Source organism: Oncorhynchus mykiss, chromosome 1 (assembly GCF_057628025.1).
Source record: "Oncorhynchus mykiss isolate SJ-2025 chromosome 1, ASM5762802v1, whole genome shotgun sequence".
Classification (NCBI taxonomy): Eukaryota; Metazoa; Chordata; class Actinopteri; order Salmoniformes; family Salmonidae; genus Oncorhynchus; species Oncorhynchus mykiss.
The window spans coordinates 75,689,817-75,712,304 of record NC_143022.1 but is presented as its reverse complement, the minus strand read 5'-3'; the positions used below and the strand labels follow the sequence as shown (position 1 = coordinate 75,712,304).

General features: G+C 40.6%; 1 protein-coding gene and 1 long non-coding RNA gene across 3 annotated transcripts in view; one reads left to right on the top strand and one right to left on the bottom strand.

Annotated features, from left to right (window-relative positions):
• The window catches only part of pcsk2 (proprotein convertase subtilisin/kexin type 2), an 88,759-nt gene that overhangs the window by 15,194 nt on the left and 51,077 nt on the right, over positions 1-22,488 (bottom strand). The window contains exons 9-11 of one of the 2 annotated variants that reach the window (XM_090240338.1): positions 13,281-13,496; positions 11,478-11,602; positions 9,177-9,404 (exon numbers count right to left, since the gene is read on the bottom strand). In XM_090240338.1, coding sequence (XP_090096464.1) covers positions 9,177-9,404; positions 11,478-11,602; positions 13,281-13,496 — 569 coding nt within the window. The remainder of the gene's footprint in view (positions 1-9,176; positions 9,405-11,477; positions 11,603-13,280; positions 13,497-22,488) is intronic. The other variant, XM_021611043.3, reaches the window with a different exon arrangement.
• On the top strand, positions 6,923-10,747 carry LOC149985642 (uncharacterized). Its single transcript, XR_016497112.1, has 2 exons — positions 6,923-7,155; positions 9,126-10,747. It is a non-coding gene; the product is annotated as an uncharacterized LOC149985642 (long non-coding RNA).

Genomic DNA, 22,488 nt, shown 5'->3' with positions numbered 1-22,488 from the left:
AGCTGACCACGACTCCTTTTTTTTGCTCCCTGCCTACAGACAGAAGCTAAAACAAGAAGCTCCCGAGCTGAGGTCTGTTCAAGGCTGGTCCGACCAATCTGATTCCACGCTCCAAGACTGCTTCCATCACGTGGACTGGGATATGTTTCGTATTGCGTCAAACAACAACATTGACGAATACGCTGATTCGGTGAGCGAGTTCATTAGAACGTGCATTGAAGATGTCGTTCCCATAGCAACGATTAAAACATTCCCAAACCAGAAACCGTGAATTGATGGCAGCATTCGCGTGAAACTGAAAGCGTGAACCACTGCTTTTAATCAGGGCAAGGTGACCAGAAACATGACCGAATACAAACAGTGTAGCTATTCCCTCCGCAAGGCAATCAAACAAGCTAAGCGTCAGTATAGAGACAAAGTAGAATCGCAATTCAACGGCTCAGACACAAGAGGCATGTGGCAGGGTCTACAGTCAATCACGGATTACAAAAAGAAAACCAGCCCAGTCACAGACTAGGATGTCTTGCTCCCAGGCAGACTAAATAACTTTTTTTGCCCGCTTTGAGGACAATACAGTGCCACTGACACGGCCCGCAAACAAAACATGCAGACTCTCCTTCACTGCAGCCGAGGTGAGTAAAACGTTTAAACGTGTTAACCCTCGCAAGACTGCAGGCCCAGATGGCATCCCCAGCCGAGCCCTCAGAGCATGCGCAGACCAGATGGCTGGTGTGTTTACGGACATATTCAATCAATCCTTATCCCAGTCTGCTGTTCCCAAATGCTTCAAGAGGGCCACCATTGTTCCTGTTCCCAAGAAAGCTAAGGAACTGAGCAACTGGGTACTGGACTTCCAGACGGGCCGCCCCCAGGTGGTGAGGGTAGGTAACAACATCTCCACCCCGCTGATCCTCAACACAGGGACCCCACAAGGGTGCGTTCTGAGCCCTCTCCTGTACTCCCTGTTCACCCACGACTGCGTGGCCAAATAATATTTGTTGGTCCGTGGTGTGTAATGAGGAGTAACCAGATGCTGCACATTAAACATTTATGAAATTGCTTATCCCAGTTACTAATAAGCATGCACCCATGTCTGGCTGTACAAACGATTGGCAAACGTACTGCAAATTGAGAAATCATGTGAGTAAACTGAATAAAGAGAAGAATAAACTAAACTATGAAAGATAAATGACATAAGAAAGCTAAATGACAAAGAATGATAGTAAAAAGCTTTGGAGCACCTTAAATTACATTTTGGGCAAAAAGTAAATCTCTGCGCTACCATTAATGTAATCATAAGGCTCATTCATCACAAAACCCACTGATATTGACAACTACTTTGGTGTTGGAGGGCCAGTAGGAGGCACTCTTTCCTCTGGTCTAAAACAATATCCCAATGTCCAAGCGCAGTGATTGGGGACACTGCCCTGTGTAGGGTGCCGTCTTTCGGATGGGACATTAAACGGGTGTCCTGACTCTCTGAGGTCATTAAAGATCGTCAGAGTAGGGGTGTTAACCCCGGTGTCCTTGCTAAATTCCCAATCTGGCACTCAAACCATCACGGTCACCTAATAATCCCCAGTTTACAAATGGCTCATTCATCCCCCTCCTCTCCCCTGTAACTATTCCCCAGGTCGTTGCTGCAAATGAGAATGTCTTCTCAGTCAACTTACCTGGTAAAATAACGGATAAATAAAATGTTAAAAAATACTTTCATGATTTTTTCATTAGCAAGATTAGCAAATTTAGGCATGGCATGCCAGCAAAAAACACTGACACTACATATCCAAGTATATCTGACCAAATTATGAAAGACAAGCATTGTAATTTTAAAAGTAAGTGTGGTAGAAATGAAAAAATGATTGTGGTCTATCACCAATGAAAAGCCACCGGGGTCTGACAACTTGGATGGAAAATTACTGAAAATAATAGCGGACGATATTGCCATTGCTATTTGCTATATCTTCAATTTAAGTCTACTAGAAAGTGTGTGCTCTCAGGCCTGGAGGGAAGTAAAATGTATTTCCGTACCTAAGAATAGTAAATCCACCTTTAATGGCTCAAATAGACAACCAATAGACAACCCTTAGTACACTTTTGGGAAAAAAAAATTGTTTGACCAGAAACAATGCTATTTTGCAGTAAACAAGTTGACAACAAACTTTCAGAATGTTTACAGGGAAGGACATTCAAGAAGCACAGTACTTACACAAATGACTGATGATTGGCTGAGAGAAATTGATGATAAATGGATTGTGGGGGCTGTTTAGTTAGACTTCAGAGTGGCTTTTGACATTATCGATCATAGTCTGTTGCTGGAAAAACATATTTGATAAAGCTTTACACCCCCTGCTATGTTGTGGATAAAGAGTTACCTGTCTAACAGAACACGGAGGGTGTTCTTTAAGGAAATCCTCTCCAACAAAATCTTGGTAGAATCAGGAATTCCCTCTCTAGGCCCCTTACTTTTTTCAGTCTATACTAATCTTTGAGTAAAGCCTGTGTGTCTATGTATGCGGATGATTCAACACTATACACGTCAGCTACTACAGCCGACTGAAATTACTGCAACATTTAACGAAGAGCTGCAGTTACTTTCAGACTGGGTGGCAAGGAATGAGTTAGTCTTAACCTTTCAGTGTGGGTTCGAAATATCTCTAACTGTAGCTCCTGCTTGAGTTTTTTCATGCGCGTGATGTTAGAATGCTCTCACTGTTCCAAAATGTGATCATTACGCAATAGGACAGTTACCCGTGCTGCCCTCAAACCAAGGCACGCTGCCTGCTAATTATCAATAGGCTATGTTTCAATTAGTCAATTTAAAATTATTTTCTAACAAGTTTTATTTTAGAACAACAGTTTGAATTGAGGTGTGTTCCGCCTCCTCGTTAATTCGCATAAGACGTAGCCCATTTCACTCTTGCGGACAATTTATGTTTGAGGCACTACTGAGCAGACAAACTTCTCTCTTCAACTAGAGCCCAAGCACTTCCCTAGTGTTTCCCCAGATCAAGTCTGAAGAAATTGCAGATCTCTAGTCAGAACAGGCCTTGCAAAAACGTTTTCCCCCAGCACATTTCTGACTGGAGCCCGCATTGCCTTCATGGTTGTTTGTCTTACAAATTGGACTTTGGACATGTGTGCGTTCCTATCAAAGTAAGTGGCTTATTTTCAGTATAGCGTGTTGTCATTTCTGCTGTAGCACACCGTACGTATGTATGGATCATCATTTATTTACTGTTTTATTAACATTTTCAAGTACTGGTGACAAATCATGCATTCCGATTCTTGAATAGATTGTATTGGACACATATGATGTGTGTAAAATACTTGAATATTGTACTGATTATGATGAGCTAACGCTAAGCTATTTGCCGGCTATTTGTGGTGCCATGTTTCTTGACATCATACAATGCATTCTCTTTGTCATATAAGTGTCCGTCAGACCAAAGATGTTATAACAAGGGATAGTTCACTTGACTGACTTATGGTGCTTTCAAGACAACTGTGAAATGGGAAAAATACTAGGTAAAATCATGACGTCAATGATCTTCAGGTCGAAAATTCGTAGCTTTAGAAAGAGGCCCGAGCTCCCCAGTTTGAATTCCAAGTTGGATGACCATTCAAAACGATTTTTCCCAGTCGGAGCTCGTTTTCCTACATCATATCCCCCCATGATATCTTCCCCCATTTCTACCCCCCAAGGACTTGAAACCCCCCCACCAAATTAAATGAACCCCCACCACAAACCGCCCTAAAATGGTTTCATCCCTGTTTTGTTTTGCGCATTGCTTAGGCTAGACAGTAGGCTTGTATTTAATGTGATGATCTGTGAGGTGAAAACATTTTATTTGCTTTGTGATTTTATAACAAGTACATTGACGATTTGTAATATGCTGAAAGTGGCTAAACTAAGTTCATATTTTTCAGGCAATGAGCACAGCCATCTTTGACTTTGTTTATTTACGTCTTATAGTGAATGGCATTCTGGGATTAGGGAGTTTTCGCTTGTCAAATGTAAACAAACATGGCTGCCATCATAAAGAATTTAGCTGCTGTTAGCTTAGCTGACACATGTTTATTTTCTAAACAACATTATATTAGTATCTTGTGCTTACCAGAGATGTGGTACATTGTAAACAAGTCTAGCTGTTAGGTCGCTAACTTATGTTTAGTTTTTTTGTCAGCGCCGCCTGTTATTTATTTAGACTGGTCACAGTTTGGCTGTGGATGTGTTCTGTGTGATGCTTGGATAATGAAGTTCGCATGTATCTTTTACAATAAAAGGTCAAATTGAGGAATAGAGTTTAAGACCTATATTTTCCATCAGTACAAAAAATATTCAGATGCTGTTCAGACAACAATGGTGTTCAGACGCGTTTGTTGTGTCATACGTTCTGTTGCTACTCTTCCAATCACGTATTTGAGATCGTACGCTGCAGGGACCACTCAACAATGATCACAAATACGTGATTGTACGCATCAAATGGTTAAATATTTCTAAAACTAAAAGCACTGTATCATTCGCTAAACCCTAAACGTCAACTAAATATTGTAATGAATAATGTGGAAATTGAGCAAGTTGAGAAGAATAAACTGCTTGGAGTAACCTTGGATTATAAACTGTCATGGTCAAAACATATTGATACAACAGTAGCTAGGATGGGGAGGAGTCATGTCTATAATAAAGCGCTGCTCTGCATTCTTAACAGCACTATCAACAAGGCAGGTCCTACAGGTCCTAGTTTTGTCGCACCTGGACTACTGTTCAGTCATATGGTCAGGTGTCACAAAGAGGGACTCAGAACAGGGCAGCACAGCTGGCCCTTGGAGGTACACAGAGAGCTAACATTAATAATATGCATGAATATTATGTCAATATCATCCTGCCTCAAAGTAGATAGAATCCATCACTACTTGAATACACCGAGCTGTCTGTCTGAACTACTGGCATACAGCTCGGACACCCATACATACCGCACAAGACATGCCACCAGAGGTCTCTTCACAGTCCCCAGAACAGACTATTGGAGGTGCACAGTAACTACATAGATCCATGACTACATGGAACTCTATTCCACATCAAGTAACACATGCAAGCAGTAAAATTAGATTAATATAAACAGATACAAATACACCTTATGGAACAGCGGGGACTGTGAGGCAAAACAAACACACTATAACCTACGAATTATACACACACGTACACATGGATTTTGTGTTTTAGATATGTGGTAGTAGAGTAGGGTTCTGAGGGCACACACTTAATATGTTGTGAAATTTGTTGTAATGTTTTTAAAATTATATAACTTCCTTAATTTTGGCAGCAGCTAATGGGGATCCATAATAAATACAAATACACAGAGGAGAGGAGAATAGAGGAGAGAAGAGGTATCTGAAATGAGAAACCAGGCGAGATTGTAAAACCCAAACTCAGCCGAGCCGAGGACACTACAACAGCAGGACTGATAATCAGAAGTTCTGACCCAGATAGCCGGACCAAAACGCACACAGCAGTCAGTGATGTTAAGTAGTGGTGTGTGTGTGTCTGTGTGTGTGCGTGCGTGTGTGCGTGCATCTGTGTGTGTGACGTGATACATTCTCCATTATCATAGGGGCTATCCAGTCCTGATGCTCTGTATTAAAATTAATTCACTGTCACAATGGGGACTGCTGCACTTTGATGTAGCACTGGTACTAGATGGAGTCCTGGTTGTACTGCGCTGCAGTGCTGATTCAGAAGGGTTGGGTTAAATGCGGAAGACACATTTCAGTTGAATGCATTCAGTTGTACAACTGACTATGTACCCCACTTTCCCTTTACCTCATATCAGCCCAAAATAACGTTCTTATCAAAGACCCTCTGCATTTCAAACGATGGCCATGCCACTGTATTTGACTCAAACAACCCACGTATGAACAGAGCACATTCCACCCACATATCTATTCACTAGAGATGTGTGTATGTGTGCGTGCGTGCATGTGTGTGTGTCTACATGTGTGAGGGCAGACTCTCTTTGTGTCATCTCTCTGTGCTTATTTAACAAAAGACTCCACTATGCAAGTAACGGGTGCATATGTAAATTCAGTCGGGCCATCTCGGGGTGTTGAGCACTCTTGTCTGAGTGTGCCAGAGTGCAGAATAACTGATGAATTTACAAGCGCACAACACCCGTTGAATATGGCCGGTGTCGGTAAACGTCGTCAAAAAAACGTAATTAAATTGTTGCCAGCAGCACAGTTACAGCCACCAATGTTCTGGATAACATAAAAACTGCCTAACTAGCTCTGCTAGTGAGAGTAAAATGGTCAGTGGTGTGTTCTCTCAACTGCAGAGTCTAATTTATAGTAGCTATTACAGCAACAAAAACACCATGCAATTGTTTGAGGATAGTGCACAACAACAAGCCACTTTTATCAAGACAACTGGTTTGATACATTCCCCTCTGACAGTACATTCAGTAATGTTGCTCTGATTTGTCATCCTGGGGTTCCCAGAGATACAATGTAGCGTAGCTTTGTTTAATAAAATAAATGTGTATACACGATCCATTTTGTATAGAGCGTTTCGTATGAATTCCGACTCTTTCAACATGCAACAAAACAATCTATGAAATCTACATGGCTAAACTTTGTTTCACCCAGTCAAGTTCGTTTTCTGTGTAATCCTCAGACACTCTAGAAGGCAACCAAACATGGTTTCATTATTCCACATTACGTATTGGCTACACAACACGTCTATTAGCTCACGAAGGACAGACATCATTACGCACCAATGAGAAGGGCGGTGGTCACTTGATTGACAGTCTCTTGGTTCAATGACCACCTATCATTTGAAACATAGCCAGCTAGATAGCCAATGAGCTGGGCTTTACATGGGTATGTGATGTCCCTTTGTAGAAGTAACGGCCATTGACTTATGGCTGCCGCAATGCGATTAATTCAGTTTACGTTGTGCAGCACTCGCTTTCTTCTACAAAGTTTTCTCAAAACTTAAAAATTACAACATGGGTACTAAGAGTATAAACGCTGAATCGAACTTCAAGTATACACATTTGGATGAGATTATTGTAGAAATTGACCGGGAGAGCGACATGAGGAGTCCGGCGCGCAAGAAAGATTGGAAGGAGAAGGTAACCTTACTTTTTTATATCGGTAAGTAAAATACGTTTTTGCTTCTCGTGCTAATCCATTTTTTAAAAATGGTTTCATATTCATGTAAGATATTTGTATTTGATTTCTATATATGTTTATATAATATATATACCTGAGGCATACAATATATTAGTATAGTCTATGCATTTTATTGCCTATTGATCCACATATTTCATTATAGTGATTGTGTTCCCCATACTCTATATAATAATATATGTTTATAGATATGTGTTGTGTATTTGATGTATCGATGCAGTGCTCACCCCCTGCTAAAATAAAAAATACATGTTAAATAAAATAAGTAACAGAAAACTTGTGCTCTAACAGAATTGTTCAATAGTGGTAGGGAGTAAGATGACTTGTGGGAGCCAACTTCCAACACCACATTCAAGTCCATCCCCCACTCATTCAAATGTAGGAACTGGCTTCTCCAGTCTGACCCCTCTGCTCTCTCTAGCTCCACACCCACCCCACACGGCCATCTAGAGGTATGAGTACCTTTTTTGTAGCGAAGCTAATGATCCATCATGTATCACATTCCTGGGAGTATGTAAACTAAAATGTTTTATTACCATAGCATTTTTGTATATTCTCTATAGTTATGTACTTGGGAATGTATCAATTGACCAATTCGGCCACTTGGGTACATTTGGGCAAACTCATGAGGGACACCTGGGAGACTTGATACTAAATATTATGTAGAGCTGTCATTCTTGAATGTATCAGTCTGAAACTTTGCACACACACTGCCACCCTCTTGTGGACAACATCTAAAGTAGATTCCTAGGTCAATGTATGGTATTTCATTTGCATTTCAAAGATGATGCAAAAAAACAAACAAAAAACAAGTTTACCAGATCTAATGTGCTATATACTCCTACATTAATTTCACATTTCCACAAACTTAAGTGTTTCCTTTCAAATAGTGCCAAGAATATGCATATCCTTGCTTCAGGTCCTGAGCTACTGGCATTTAGATTTGGGTATGTCCTACTTCAGGCCTGCTGTGTAAAAGCAGCCTCCTCTACACTGGACTTAAAGGCTGTCATTACAGGAGCTTAGATACACACCTTATCTTCACACACACACCAGCGACTGACTCTGCCATGACTGGGCTCCTCTGACACACACACACACACACACACACACACACACACACACACACACACACACTCTGGTTGCCATTCTGCTGTGTTGCCATGGCCATCCCAACTGTGGACCACAGATTAGGAAGGAAAATGAGAGGGGTGATATCTATTGAAAGGTCAGCATAGGAAGATGTGGGCAGTCACACGCACACACATGTATGCACACACGCACACACACACACACACACACACACACACACACACACACACCGACCTCGCCCCCAGACACACACATAGAATCCACCTTCACACCCACAGACAGTCATGACGTCCCTCCACGCCTGTTACTCGGTCTTATTGACAGGGTTGCTAGGGCAAGCTGTGCCAAGCGATGTGTTGGGGTCTAATTATAGTGTGTGTGTGTGTGTGTGTGTGTGTGTGTGTGTGTGTGTGTGTGTGTGTGTGTGTGTGTGTGTGTGTGTGTGTGTGTGTGTGGGGGTGGGTGCTTGTGAGCCTCACGCAGGGACACACTGGAGGACATAAGTCCAAAGCTCTGGAAACGGGCTGATGCAGAGGGTACAGTGAATGAGAAAGTGAGGGGGAGTGAGAGAGGGAGGTAGGGGGAGACCAAGGGCAGACATGCAGTTGTAACAGGTAGGTATGGATCATATCACTGAGGCTATCACCCCACAGCACAGACCAGATAAACCCACTGTAATCAGCATCAAAGCACTTTGTAACACACAGGCCTATTCTACAGACAGATAGAGCTAACAATTTGAGTCTAACTGCAGATGAACCACACAGTCAGGTACTGGAGCAGACTTAGCTAAATACAAACAAACCTATCAAAACAAACTAACATCTTAGTGCTAATTCTAGTTTCAGCCTGGTCGGTAATTTGCTAAGTCTGAAGAGAACCCAGTCACTTACTGGACATCCTGCAATGATCCAGCCACGCAGTGAAAACGCTCAGGGACGGTCTTCCACTCCTTGGCCATCTTGACCATGCCGCCAGCATCCAGCACACCGTAACCAAACAGGTGGTTGAACTCCAGGCCCACGCCGTTCCTCCGCCACTGGTGCACCTCATCATGAAGCTGGTTCCTCTTGGAGGTCAGCACAGACAGGTGCTGCATGTCCCTCCATGTCAGGTTGGGGCTGTGGGGTGAGGAGGGGAGAGGGAGGGAGGGAGGGAGAGGAGAGTTAGATGTGTGTACCAGGTGGACACAGGTGTCTGATCAGGGATTATGGTTATAATATACACGTTCAACACTACAGTACTTCACAGACAGGGGCAGTAGATGATAACATGTTAATGAATCTATTCTATTCACCTTGACAAGCAAGCTATCAAAACCACCCATCTACAGCACAGCACAGCACAGTACAGGAAAGTATCAGATGGAGTGGAGCGGCAGGTAGCCTAGTGGTTAGTGTGCTGGACTAGTTACTGAAAGGTTGCAAGATCGAATCCCCGAGCTGACAAGGTAAAAATCTGTCATTCTGCCCCTTAACAAGGCAGTTAACCCACTGTTCCTAGGCTGTCATTGAAAATAAGAATTTGTTCTTAATTGATTTGCCTAGTTAAACAAAGATCAAATCCAGCAAATCATGTGCTAGATCTCCTTCTAAGTCACAAAGTAAGGGAAATGATCAACACATCCAATAGAAGAGACTGAATGGATTCTGGTGCATTTTGTCATAAAAGTGATGAATGGAATGAAGGTCTGATCTCTTGATACACTTTGATGATAACGCCTCAGATGTGTGAACATTAAAGGGTCTGCTTTGAGACGGCTGGCCGCACGTCTCTACTGCTTATCTCTACTGTGGAACAACAGCTTTATTCTGTGCTGACTCACTGAATCCTGACACCACACAGTCCAAGTGTGTTTGGCCAGTAAAAAGGGTCTCGGCACTCACTAACACACACCAGCTTTATACCTCTAGCCAGCGCTAGCATCCGCTGCCCCTGACACTAACATCATTATTGTGTATTAAGCAAACAGCTTCTCTTTACACAGTCCTGGTCTGTGCCATTGGCTAATGGCATAGAGAACAAAAACACCAGCCCTTAATATGGCAAAAGGGCTGTCTGAGTTAAAAGGATTGAAAACGATTGGGGACAGTGGGTGAAACCTTTCTAGAAACCCTTGTACTTGCATCTTGTACGTGAGATAGAATGTTCAGAATATACTACTTTTATATAGTTTTTTGGTCTTCCGGGAGCAGCTGGAGCCTGGCCTAGCTCACAGGACTTCACTTTACATGCTCCCATAGTATCTAAAGTAACTATCAAGTCAAATGTATTATAATATTCAGATCAAATGTGCCATTTGACTTCATTAGCATATGTTTTACATTTTCGAGACCATAAGGACCAAATTAAGATACGTTTTCACATCCGCAGTGAATTCATGATGTATGAAATGAAAGACTTGTAAATGTTGCTGTTGCCACAGTGTAATATTTGTTGAACATAATAAAACCCCAAAACAAAACGTTGCATTATTAATTATGGATTTTATCGTCTAAATGGGCTGAGGTATTTGTACGGTTCACTGGGCAACATCGTGACATACGCGTCCTGGCTGGCTATGCTGGGAGAACACTTCACCATCATCTTACATCACCAGCTAGCGCTGAGTTGCTCTGGTTCATGTATATGGGCCATTTGGTAATTCATAAAACATGAACGTGCACTTTGGGCCAAATCTACAATAGAAACCTTGTGTTTCAGCAATGTAACGAGGTATAAAGAACACACGCCGGGCCAAATATGATTTGTATCCCTGGCACGAACACAGAGACTTAGTAATAACTGGGCAAGACAACAAACAACTTTCCCTTTTATTCATGGAGTAGGTCTGTTGGCCTAATGGTAGCTTTGTTTAATAAATTATTCTGTGAAGAGGGAAGATATGAAGTGTTCTGGAGAGAAGGATAGAAACGGAGGGGGGGTGAGAGAGAATATGGGAGAGAAAGACAGTGAGGGAATAGGTTGTATGTAATGAGACAGCCATGGTTTCAGTCAGTGTGGAGCTGAAGTTATGAAACACATCTTGTCCATGTTAACAGAGTTAGAACAGCCATATTCTCCTCTGATTGTAAGACCTTCAGGCACTGACCAGTAATGTGTGTGTGTGTGTGTGTGTGTGTGTGTGTGTGTGTGTGTGTGTGTGTGTGTGTGTGTGTGTGTGTGTGTGTGTGTGTGTGTGTGTGTGTGCATACTTGGCCTCCAATGCCAAGGCAAACACTCCGGCTGCTTCAGGAGCTGCTGCTGATGTTCCAGAGTGGCGCAGGGTGCAGTTTCCATACAGGTCCGTGGTGGCCTGGTATAACACAACCATGGAAGACTGTAATCATATCAGTGGAATAACAACATTCAATGAGAGGAGTGGAGTGGAAAGTGGAGAAGAGAAGACTTCAGAAATGCAAATGATTCAGTAAACATGTGATTCATAATGTGTAATTTAATGACAGATAATCAGAGATAATATACAATTAGTCAGAGAGAGAGAGAAGCACACGAGGGAATTCCTGTCTCTCTCTACCGTCATTGGCTTCCTGGTGAAAGTCAAAATACCAAATACGGTTCTCATATTGGAGAGAGACATCTTTTGAAAATCAATACACTGAGAGGGGGATTTATTTGTCAGAATATTCTCTGATTGAATAGCCTTGACTGAACACAATCAAATCAAATTGTATTTATATAGTGCTTTCTTAAAAAGTTGCCTACGAATTACAGAACAACAAAACAATGGAAGAACAAGCTACCGTGGGGCAAAGTGGCAAGAGAAAACTCAAAAGAGTGAGTGAAACGGATTAGTATGACCAGAATGACCAGAATGACTGTAGTATGACCATCAAGGTCAGATGGTATTTTCTCTCTCTCTCTCTCTCTCGCTCTCTCGCTCTCTCTCTCTCTCGCAGAGCATTTATCTAAGGCACAGATGATTCACACACTGTCTTGTGATAACTCTGCCCGGTGACACAATTCCCCAGATAAATACTGAAATAACAACAAAGCAGACAGTTGTAGCCCATGTGTCTCTGCTAAGTCATTGTCCCAATCCTCTACTCTGATGACAGATATGAAACAGTCACAGGGTTGTTGAGCAACTGGCTTGTCTTCTAGACCCACAGATCATTTCAGGGACAGAGTTTGTTCTCGATATATATTCTATGTATTCTAAATTGAACAATAACCTGAACAAATCCCAGACCACATGCAATCTACAAATGGGGAACAATAGTAAAATATACTGTGTCTTGTCTACATCTTCCTTATAGTAAAATCCTATTTTATACTTGTATGTCCTGTTTGACAGTAAGCAGAGATGAAAAGGGTTTAACAATCTCCCTCCTTCCAGTCCTCTTTTCTATCTTCTTTCATTATCCATGAAAACTAGACCATGATGAGACATTAAATCGGGGACCACTAGAGTGTGAGCTGTCTATCTCAGTGCCTGATACTTTGAGGACCCCAGATGTTCTTTGTTACACTGTGTTAGAAAGTGGGATGTATAACTGATCACACATCTGCCCCCTCAATATCCACCTGATATGTCACACCCACAGTGAAACCACAGGCTTATAACCTCCCCTGTCTCATCCCAGAGCTTTTCTTCTGCTGAATGGGCTGACATACATTGAAATAAGGAATAGATTGAGTGCCGTGTTTCCATCTCTGGGGATTGTTCAAATGAAAGAGAATAGAACAATCCCTCAATCAATCACAGAGAAAGAGTGCATACAATTAGGGATAGGTATTCAGTCTTCAGTGAATAGTTAATGTCTCGTAACGACACAGAACAATGGAAAGTTGGCTGAAAAGACCACATCATTATGCAACCTTGTCTTTGTAGGGTTGGATTCAGGGATAGAAATCATACAGATCTGAGCACTCAGTGTACTCAATGTACTCAGACTGAGGATAACAATGAGATGAACTTGGTCAACCACACACACATGCTCTCTTTTTCTTTTTCTCTCTTTCTCTGTCATTCACACTCTTTCTCACACACTCACCACGCCAGCTTCAGGGTTCCTCTTGCGCCCATTGCTGAAGGTGGATGCGAGGGTGGAGGAGCAGCTCTCGTCGTACAGAGCCGTACGACCATCGTTGATTGCTGAGTTGATGGAGATGGTCCACATGCTGGAGGCGTAACCGTCACAGTTACAGTCGTCATAGCTACCGCCGTCTCCAGATGCCCACACGTAGATACTGCCTTTCCCTCCTCGGCCCTACGAGACAACACATCAACTGACTTCAGCATGTGTGATAGTGGTAGAAACAGTGGTAGTGGTAGTGGAAGCAGTACATTAGCAGTAGTGCTGTAGTAGTAAAACTAGTTACATTATTTTACAATGTTCCAACAATGATCATAAAAACTGCTAATAATGAAGACTACAATCATGCTGTACTGAAAAAAAGATATAAACGCAACATGCAACAATTTCAAAGATTTTACTGAGTTACAATTCCTAGAAGGATATCAGTCAATAAAAATGAATAAATGAGTCCATAATCTATGGATTTCACATCGCTGGGCAGGGGTGCAGCCATGGGTGGGCCTGGGAGGACATAGGCCCACCCACTTGGGAGCCAGCCCCAGCCAATCTGAATGAGTTTTTCTCAAAGGGCTTAAATTACAGACAGAAATACTTCTCAGCCCCACGTGGTCTGTGGTTGTGAGGCCGGTTGGACGTACTGCCCAATTCTCTAAAACTGACATGGTAGAGAAATTAACATTAAATTATCTGGCAACAGCTCTGTTGGACATTCCTGCAGTCAGCATGCCAATTGCATGCTCCCTCAAAACTGTGGCATTGGGTTGTGTGACAAAACTGAACATTTTAGAGTGGCCTTTTATTGTCCCCAGCACAAGGTGCACCTGTGAAATGATCATGCTGTTTAATCAGCTTCTTGATATGCGACACCTGTCAGGTGGATGGATTATCTTGGCAAAGGAGAAATGCTCACTAACAGGGATGTAAATACATTTGTGCCCAAAATTTGAGATAAATAAGCTTTTTGTGCATATGGCAAAAAAATTGATGTTTTATTTCCGCTCATGAAACATGGGACCAACACTTTACATGTTGCGTTTATATTTTTGTTCAGTATAATTAAACATTGCCTGACTATCCCTACAACTGCTACTATGACTATTACCACTGCTACTATTATCAAATAATACAGCAAAAAATGTGCAATTGCCTATTTATTTATTTGCATCCCATTAGCTTTTAAGCAAGCAGAGCTACTCTTCCTGTTGTCCACAAAAATCACAATACATGACAAGTAACAAAACACTGATACACTGATAGACAAGAAAAGTCACACAAATTTAAAATAAAACAATATACAAACAATGAAACAAAAAAAAGTATACAAACAATACAACTAAATCATAGTGTGTGTGTTAGAGTGTGTCTGTGTGTGTGTGTGTTTGTGACCCCCCCCCCCTCACAGTCCCCTCCATTCCATGAGTTGTTTTTAAATCCGTTTTTTAAAGGTTATTTTGCTGTTTGCTTGAGTAATTGGAGATGGAAGGGGGTTCCATGCGATCATGGCTCTGCATAAAAATGTCAGTTGCTGTGAATTCGTTTTGGACTTGGGGACTGTGACGAGACCCCTGGTGGCATGTCTTGTCGTGTACTGTATGTATGGGTGTCTGGGCTGAATGTTATTTGATTATGCAGACAATCTGGAAATTTCATCACAGTATTATTTCTCATAAAAACTCCAAGAGAAGTTAATCTCTTGTCAACCATCAACCAGAAAAGACTGGCATGCATGTTGTTGATGTTAGTTCTGTATGTGCAGTGTGAATGAACATTTTTTGTTTGTGCTTTCTAATAACCAATTCGACTGGGTTCATGCAAATCAGTACAAGCAATTTGGCAGTACGTCCAGAACATTGCTTTGAGAACGGAACGGGATATCTCAGTCTTAAGGTCTCAGCTTTGAGAGAAGAAGACTAGTTAGGTATTGGTCGGTCACATGCATGATCCAAAAGTTAATTTTGAATGAATAATGAATACTGTAAATCATGCAAATATAACTTGTCTGCGTAAGCAGTTTATAAGAGAACTAATGGGACTGCCCCGACGGAGCTCCCGACCAACGTGTAATATGGTGCATTAAGTTTGTTGGAACCTCTCCAGATTGCTGTCAATAAAGAATGATTCATTTAATATTGACTTCAGGTGTCCCTGGTGGTCATTTCCACGACAGCAGTTAAGGGAAAGGTGTGCTGCTCTGTTTTGAGACAGTTGCAGCTTTGCTATGTCTTTCTTTGCTGTACTTGACCATATTACCGGACAGTAATTCATAGTTTTTTTTCTCTCGCTTTGGTACTATTTCCACAAGTATGTGGTAAAATTTCACAACTATTAGTACAAAACTCATCAAAAGTCTTTTTTTTTCTTCTAAACGTTAAGCGCAACACACAACATCATACAGTAACTTTTTCAGCAAACCTAATCAGTGTTTCATCTAGAAATAACTTTCATACCAAGTAATTGCCTTTCACAATGCAATGCTCACAATACTATTCATATGATTCTCTTCTCATTTGTTTAAATACATTTGACTGTCACTTAATCCAACTGTGCTTAATGGTTGGTTAATCACTTAACTGTTTGGTAAACCTATAGATTTTAAACTGGTGTGTCTACTATAAATGTAAATTGAGAACTATAGAAATAAAATGTGTGTTTGTAAAGTATAAACATCTAAATGACATGTATGATAGATGATTAACATATATAATGACTACTTGTTATTGCTAATTGACTTAACATTGTGCTAAGCACAATAAAATAAAAGGGTGTGTGTGAACACTTGCAATGTCTTTCAACATGGAGCAGGATAGAAGGAATAAATCAAAAAGATTGTGGACAAGAGGCCCGTCAGAGAGGTGGGCATGGGACCCATCAAACAGGTGGGCATGGGCCCCATCAAAGGGGTCAAAGAGGTGGGCATGGGCCCCATCAAAGAGGTCAAAGAGGTGGGCATGGGCCCCATCAAAGAGGTCAAAGAGGTGGGCATGGGCCCCATCAAACAGGTGGGCATGGGCCCCATCAAAGGGGTCAAAGAGGTGGGCATGGGACCCATCAACCAGGTGGCATTGGACCCATCAAACAGGTGGACATTGGACCCGTCAAAGAGGTGGACATTTTTGAATCAATGGTTGTCTGGTGGAGGATCATCACCGATCCTCCACCAAATTCCACAGTGGGTGCGAGACCTAGAGAGGCCTACAAGCCACAGTGTCTCGCACCCACTGTGAAATTTGGTGGAGGATCGGTGATGATCTGGGGGGGGTACTTCAGCATGGCTGGAATGGGGGCAGATTTGTCTTTGTAAAGGACGCATGAATCAAGCCACGTACAAGGTTGTCCTGGAAGAAAACTTGCTTCCTTCTGCTCTGGCAATGTTACCCAACTCTGAAGATTGGTTTTTCCAGCAGGACAATGCTCCATGCCACACAGCCAGGTCAATCAAGGTGTGAATGGAGGACCACCAGATCAAGACCCTGTCATGGCCAGCCCAATCTCCAGACCTGAACCCCATTGAAAACCTCTGGAATGTGATCAAGAGGAAGATGGATGGTCACAAGCCATCGAACAAAGCCGAGCTGCTTGAATTTTTGCACCAGGAGTGGCATAAAGTCACCCAACATCAATGTGAAAGACTGGTGGAGAGCATGCCAAGACGCATGAAAGTTGTGTTTGAAAATCAGGGTTATTCCACCAAATATTGATTTCTGAACTCTTCCTAAGTTAAAACATTAGTAGGGTGTTGTTTAAAAATAAATATTAACTTATTTGATACAAATGAATGCGTGCTAAACGTTGTGTTTTACTTTCATTCATTTAATTTCTTACATTTGATTACAGACAGTTTCAATTCTATCTGAAAAATATATATAAAAATTGGCATGAATAATTGTAGAGGATGTCTTCAATGACCACACCTTTGATTTCCCATTGTATAGATATTATGGAAATGATATATTTTCTGTCAATTTTGTTGGGTAATGTAAGTGTATTGCCTAATGTGAAAATGGTCAAATTTACAGTTCTGTAGCATATTACTTTCAACACTTCTAAGGGAAATTTGAAATATGTATCTTGCATTGTTTGCTATTTGATTAAATGGTCATTAAAACGACTAAATTGAAAAGATATCATTATGTTGCATTTAGATGATTAAGACAATTTTCTCATTACATTTCACAATAAATGCATATTTTGAATCAATGGTTGTCTGGGGAGAGATGTTTACAATCCAAAGAATGCACAATGACAGGTTTTGAATGAAAGACTGGCTGCGTTACAAATATGGCCAGTTTGAAATTTTGTACTAAGAGTTGTGAAAATGTATCACATACTTGTGAAAACAGTACCAAAGCGATTTACAAAAAAACTCAGATGGGACGAGACCAGAGCCTGTACAACTAGTAATTGATTTTTGTGTGAAAAATTCTGAATATCTTTTTATGACAGTATCGCTCCCCATCTTCACAACAACGTTGTCAATATCACTTGCCCATGATAATTGACCATCCAATGTTATACCTAGGAGTTTAGCTTCCTCAACTTGCTCAATGGGCACACACTTTATGTACAACTCCAGTTGAGCTTTAGATCTTAAGAGAATGTTTTAAATGTATTTAAGACCAGTTTATTATTAATCACCCATTCTGATACTGACTGTATCTCCTTATTTTGAATTTCAGTGAGTTCACTGGCTTTGGGTGCTGACTTGTAGAGTGTGTCATTCTAGCTTTGTGTAAGTCCTTTGTAAAAAAAATAATAAAAAAATAGAGAAGAGTAATGGCCCAAGGAACTGCCCTGAGGGACACCGCACTGTACATATGTGATGTTAGAGAAACTTCCATTGAAAAACATTCTCTGCGTCCTATAGGATAAATAACTTTCCAACCATGTGATGGCAGGTGATGTAAAGCCATAACAAGTGAGTTTTTTAATAACAATTCATGATCAATAATATCAAAGGCTGCACTGAAATCTAACAGTACAGCTAAAACTATCATCTTATTATGCATTTATTTTAAGCAATCATCAGTCATCTAAGTCAGTGCAGTATAAGTTGAGTGACCTTCTCTGTATGCATGCTGAAAGTCAGTAGTTAACATGTTCTGTGAAAATAGCATTGTATTTTGCCAAACACAATCCCCTTCAGTTTACAAAGAACTGACAGCAAAATGATTGGGTGGCTTTTAGAACCAGCAAAGGGTGCTTTCCTATTTTTCGGTAGTGGATTTACTTTAGCTTCCTTTCACGCCTGTGGACACACACACTCTCCTTTAGGCTTCAGTTAAATAAATAGCAAATAGTGGTGGGAAGACAGTCTGCTACCGTTCTAAATAGTTTCCTATCAAGGTTGTCTATACCTGGCGGCTTATCATTATTGATGGATAACAATAGTTTTTCCACCTCTTCCATACTAATTTGACCACATTCAAAACAGTAATCCTTCTATTTCATTAGTAAATCTTTTATACAAAAATATGATTGTTAAATGATCAATGTTGTCATCTCACTTCTGAGTTTTTCCACTTGATTAGTGAAATGGTGATTGAAATGATTGGCAACATAAATAACCCATCAACTTCAACGAATGATAGAGATGAACTGGGTTTTCTGCAGCTGATCTAATTTAAAGTAATCCAAAGTATTTGTCCATTGTGTTTATGTCATTTCTCTTTGTTTGGTAATATTATTGATTCAAATTTTTGTTAAGTTCAGTCACAACATTTCTCAATTTACAGTATGTTGAGCAGCCTGACTTGTTTGCCACCTCTTTCGCATTTTTCTTTAAGCAGTTCTCACAGTTAGTTTTTGAACAGGTGCATGCTTGTCAACAATTGGTGTGAATCATTTTACAAATACTTCCAGTGCTGTATTTATATTCACTTTCTCATACACATCAGACCAACAAACTTTAAATTTTCATCAAAATAATCCTGAGTAAACATTTTGTATGATCTCTTATAAATTACTTTAGTCCCCACCTTTGGCACAACTCTTTGGCTTTTCTTGTTATTTCCACAATGTTATGGTCACTTCAGCCAATGGAAATGTATTTTGCTTTGGAGCAAAGCTCTGCAGCATTAGTGAAGATATGATCAATACAAGTGGATGTCACAGATGCAACACTATTGGCATGCTCTCTAATTGGTTGAGTGATAACCTGGGTCATATTGCAGCTTCTTCTTGGGTCACAGTTACAAACTTCCTCTTGAGAGGACAGCTAGTTGCTAACCATTCAGTATTCAGGTCACCCAGGAAATAGACGTCTCTGTTAACATCACACACATTATCAAGCATTGCACACATACAGTTTTATTCAAATACTGACAGTTAGCATTTGGTGGCCTATAGCAGCACGCCAAAAAAAAGAGGCTTTAGATGTAAACTTGCAACCACAACACTTCAACGACATTTGACAGGAGATCTTCTCTAAGTTCACAGGAATAAGGCTCTGAATATATACAGCAACACCTCCCCTAAAGGCATTCCTTTCTGTAGATGTTATATCCTTGTATTGCTACTTCTGTGTCATCAAGGGAATGATTTAAGTGACTTTCAGAGATGGCACGTTTATTAATGTTATCTGATGTTAACAAGTTAATGATTTCATTAACATCATTTCAAAGGCAACATATATGAATATGGGCTATTATTAGTCCTTTCCTTGGTAGTTTATCAGCGATAGATATACATTGGAGACAACATAAATGTGTATGTCTGATGTAAGGCTGAAAATACCGACCCTGAGGCTCTCTCATTCCTCCCAGGCATTTGGGAGGGAAGGTGGACAATGAGCCTGTCATAGCAGATGTAAGCAATGTTCTCTTGCTCTCTGACAGCTTCCATAGTTGGGTTAAGTTATTTCCTCCTCTGGATGATCAGACTTTATGGTTTTTATACCAAGACCTGTAGCTACCTTGTCAGAGAGACATCCATAACGGTATCATGTAGAGAATCACCAGTGTCAAGCTTTAAGTTTGCGGTTTATTTTCCTCAATCTCTAATACCTGACACATATTTGTGCTATGATAGCTCTCATCCTCTGTTGCTGACAATCGGTTACATAAAGAACGCGAGAAAGAGGTGGGAGTTTGAAGAGTCGTGCAGAGGAAAGATGTTAGAGGGGAAAAAAATGCATTTTGGAGAGGGAGAGAAAGACCGTCTTTTATTCACTCCAGCAACAATACAGATAGTGTATTTTAGTGCTAGTGTCACAAACCAACCAAAACAAATCTCAGGTTTAGTCAAAGCACTATAATTGTTTACTCATTATCTCTAGCTGTTGAGCTAATAATGTGAAAAGATGTGGGAGGGAGCCATTCCTGGTTGTACAAACATACCAGAGCTGTATCCCACTGGGCACAAACTGGTTGAATCAACATTGCTTAATTTGTCAACGTATTGTGACGTGGAATTTATGTTGAAAATACATTGGATTTGAAAAAATGGTAACATTTCTACCACCGGATTGTGTCATTATGGTAACCAAATGTCAACATACACAAACCTTATATAAAATATGTTGAATTTGTTCCTTAAAACAACGTCAGATCTTCAACGTTATATCCACTATCAGAAAATAAAAAAAAACAATACAGTTGAAGTCAGAAGTTTACATACACCTTAGCCAAATACATTTCAACTCAGTTTCACAATTCCTGACATTTAAGAATTCCCTGTCTTAGGTCAGTTAGGATCACCACTTCATTATAAGAATGTGAAATGTCAGAATAATAGTAGAGAGAATGATTTATTTCAGCTTTTATTTCTTTCATCACATTCCCAGTGGGACAGAAGTTTACATACACTCAATTAGTATTTGGTAGCATTGCCTTTAAATTGTTTAACTTGTGTCAAACATTTAAGGTAGCCTTCCACAAGCTTCCCACAATTTTTTTTTGCCCATTCCTCCTGACAGAGCTGGTGTAACGGAGTCAGGTTTGTAGGCCTCCTTGCTCGCAAACGCTTTTTCAGTTTTCCCACAAATGTCCTATGGGATTGAGGTCAGGGCTTTGTGATGGCCACTCCAATACCTTGACTTTGTTGTCCTTAAGCCATTTTGCAACAACTGTGGAAGTATGCTTGGGGTCATTGTCCAGTTGGAAGACCCATTTTTGATCAAGCTTTAACTTCCTGACTGATGTCTTGAGATGTTGCTTCAATATATCCACATAATTTTCCTTCCTCCAAAAATATAGATATTTTTGTACCTGTTTCCTCCAGCATGTTCACAAGGTCCTTTGCTGTTGTTCTGAGATTGATTTGCACCCTTCACACCAAAGTACGTTCATCTCTAGGAGACAGAACGCATCTCCTTTTTGAGCGGTATGAAGGCTGAGTGGTCCCATGGTGTTTATACTTGTGTACTATTTTTTGTACAGATGAACGTACCTTCAGGCATTTGTAAATGTCATCACTACTCTAGAGGAGATCTGCATGGAGGAATGGGCCAAAATACCATACCAGCAACAGTGTGTGAAAACCTTGTGAAGACTTACAGAAAACGTTTGACCGCTGTCATTGCCAACAAAGGGTATATAACAAAGTATTGAGATAAACTTTTGTTATTGGCCAAATACTTATTTTTCACCATAATTTGCAAATAAATTCATTAAAAATCCTACAATGTGATATTCTGGATTCCCTAATTTTGTCTGTCATAGTTGAAGTGTACCTATGATGAAAATTACAGGCCTCTCTCATCTTTTTAAGTGGGAGAACTTGCACAATTGGTGGCTGACTAAATACTTTTTTGCCCCACTGTATGTAAACTTCCGACTTCAACTGTATATAGGCTGGGCATCACCTCCTACTGAACAATGTGCTATCAATGTGCATGAGAATAATTGTAGAGTGATCTCCACTTAAAAACTCAATAGGTTTACTGTTGCTATCAAAGTCATTCCAAAGGGTAGGTTTAACAGAGCAAATTAAATCTGACCATACCCTATCATTCAGACAGTATATCATCAATGATTTTATTTAGGACTACAGTATATAACACTTGCAAAGTCATCAACAGCTATTGTTTCAATTCAACCTGAAAAGCTGAAATGTCTTGGGGCTATCAGTATTCAACCCCTTTGTTATGGTAAGCCTAAATAAGTTTAGGAGGAAAAATGGGCTTAACATGTCACAAATTGCATGGACTCACTCTGTGTATAATAAT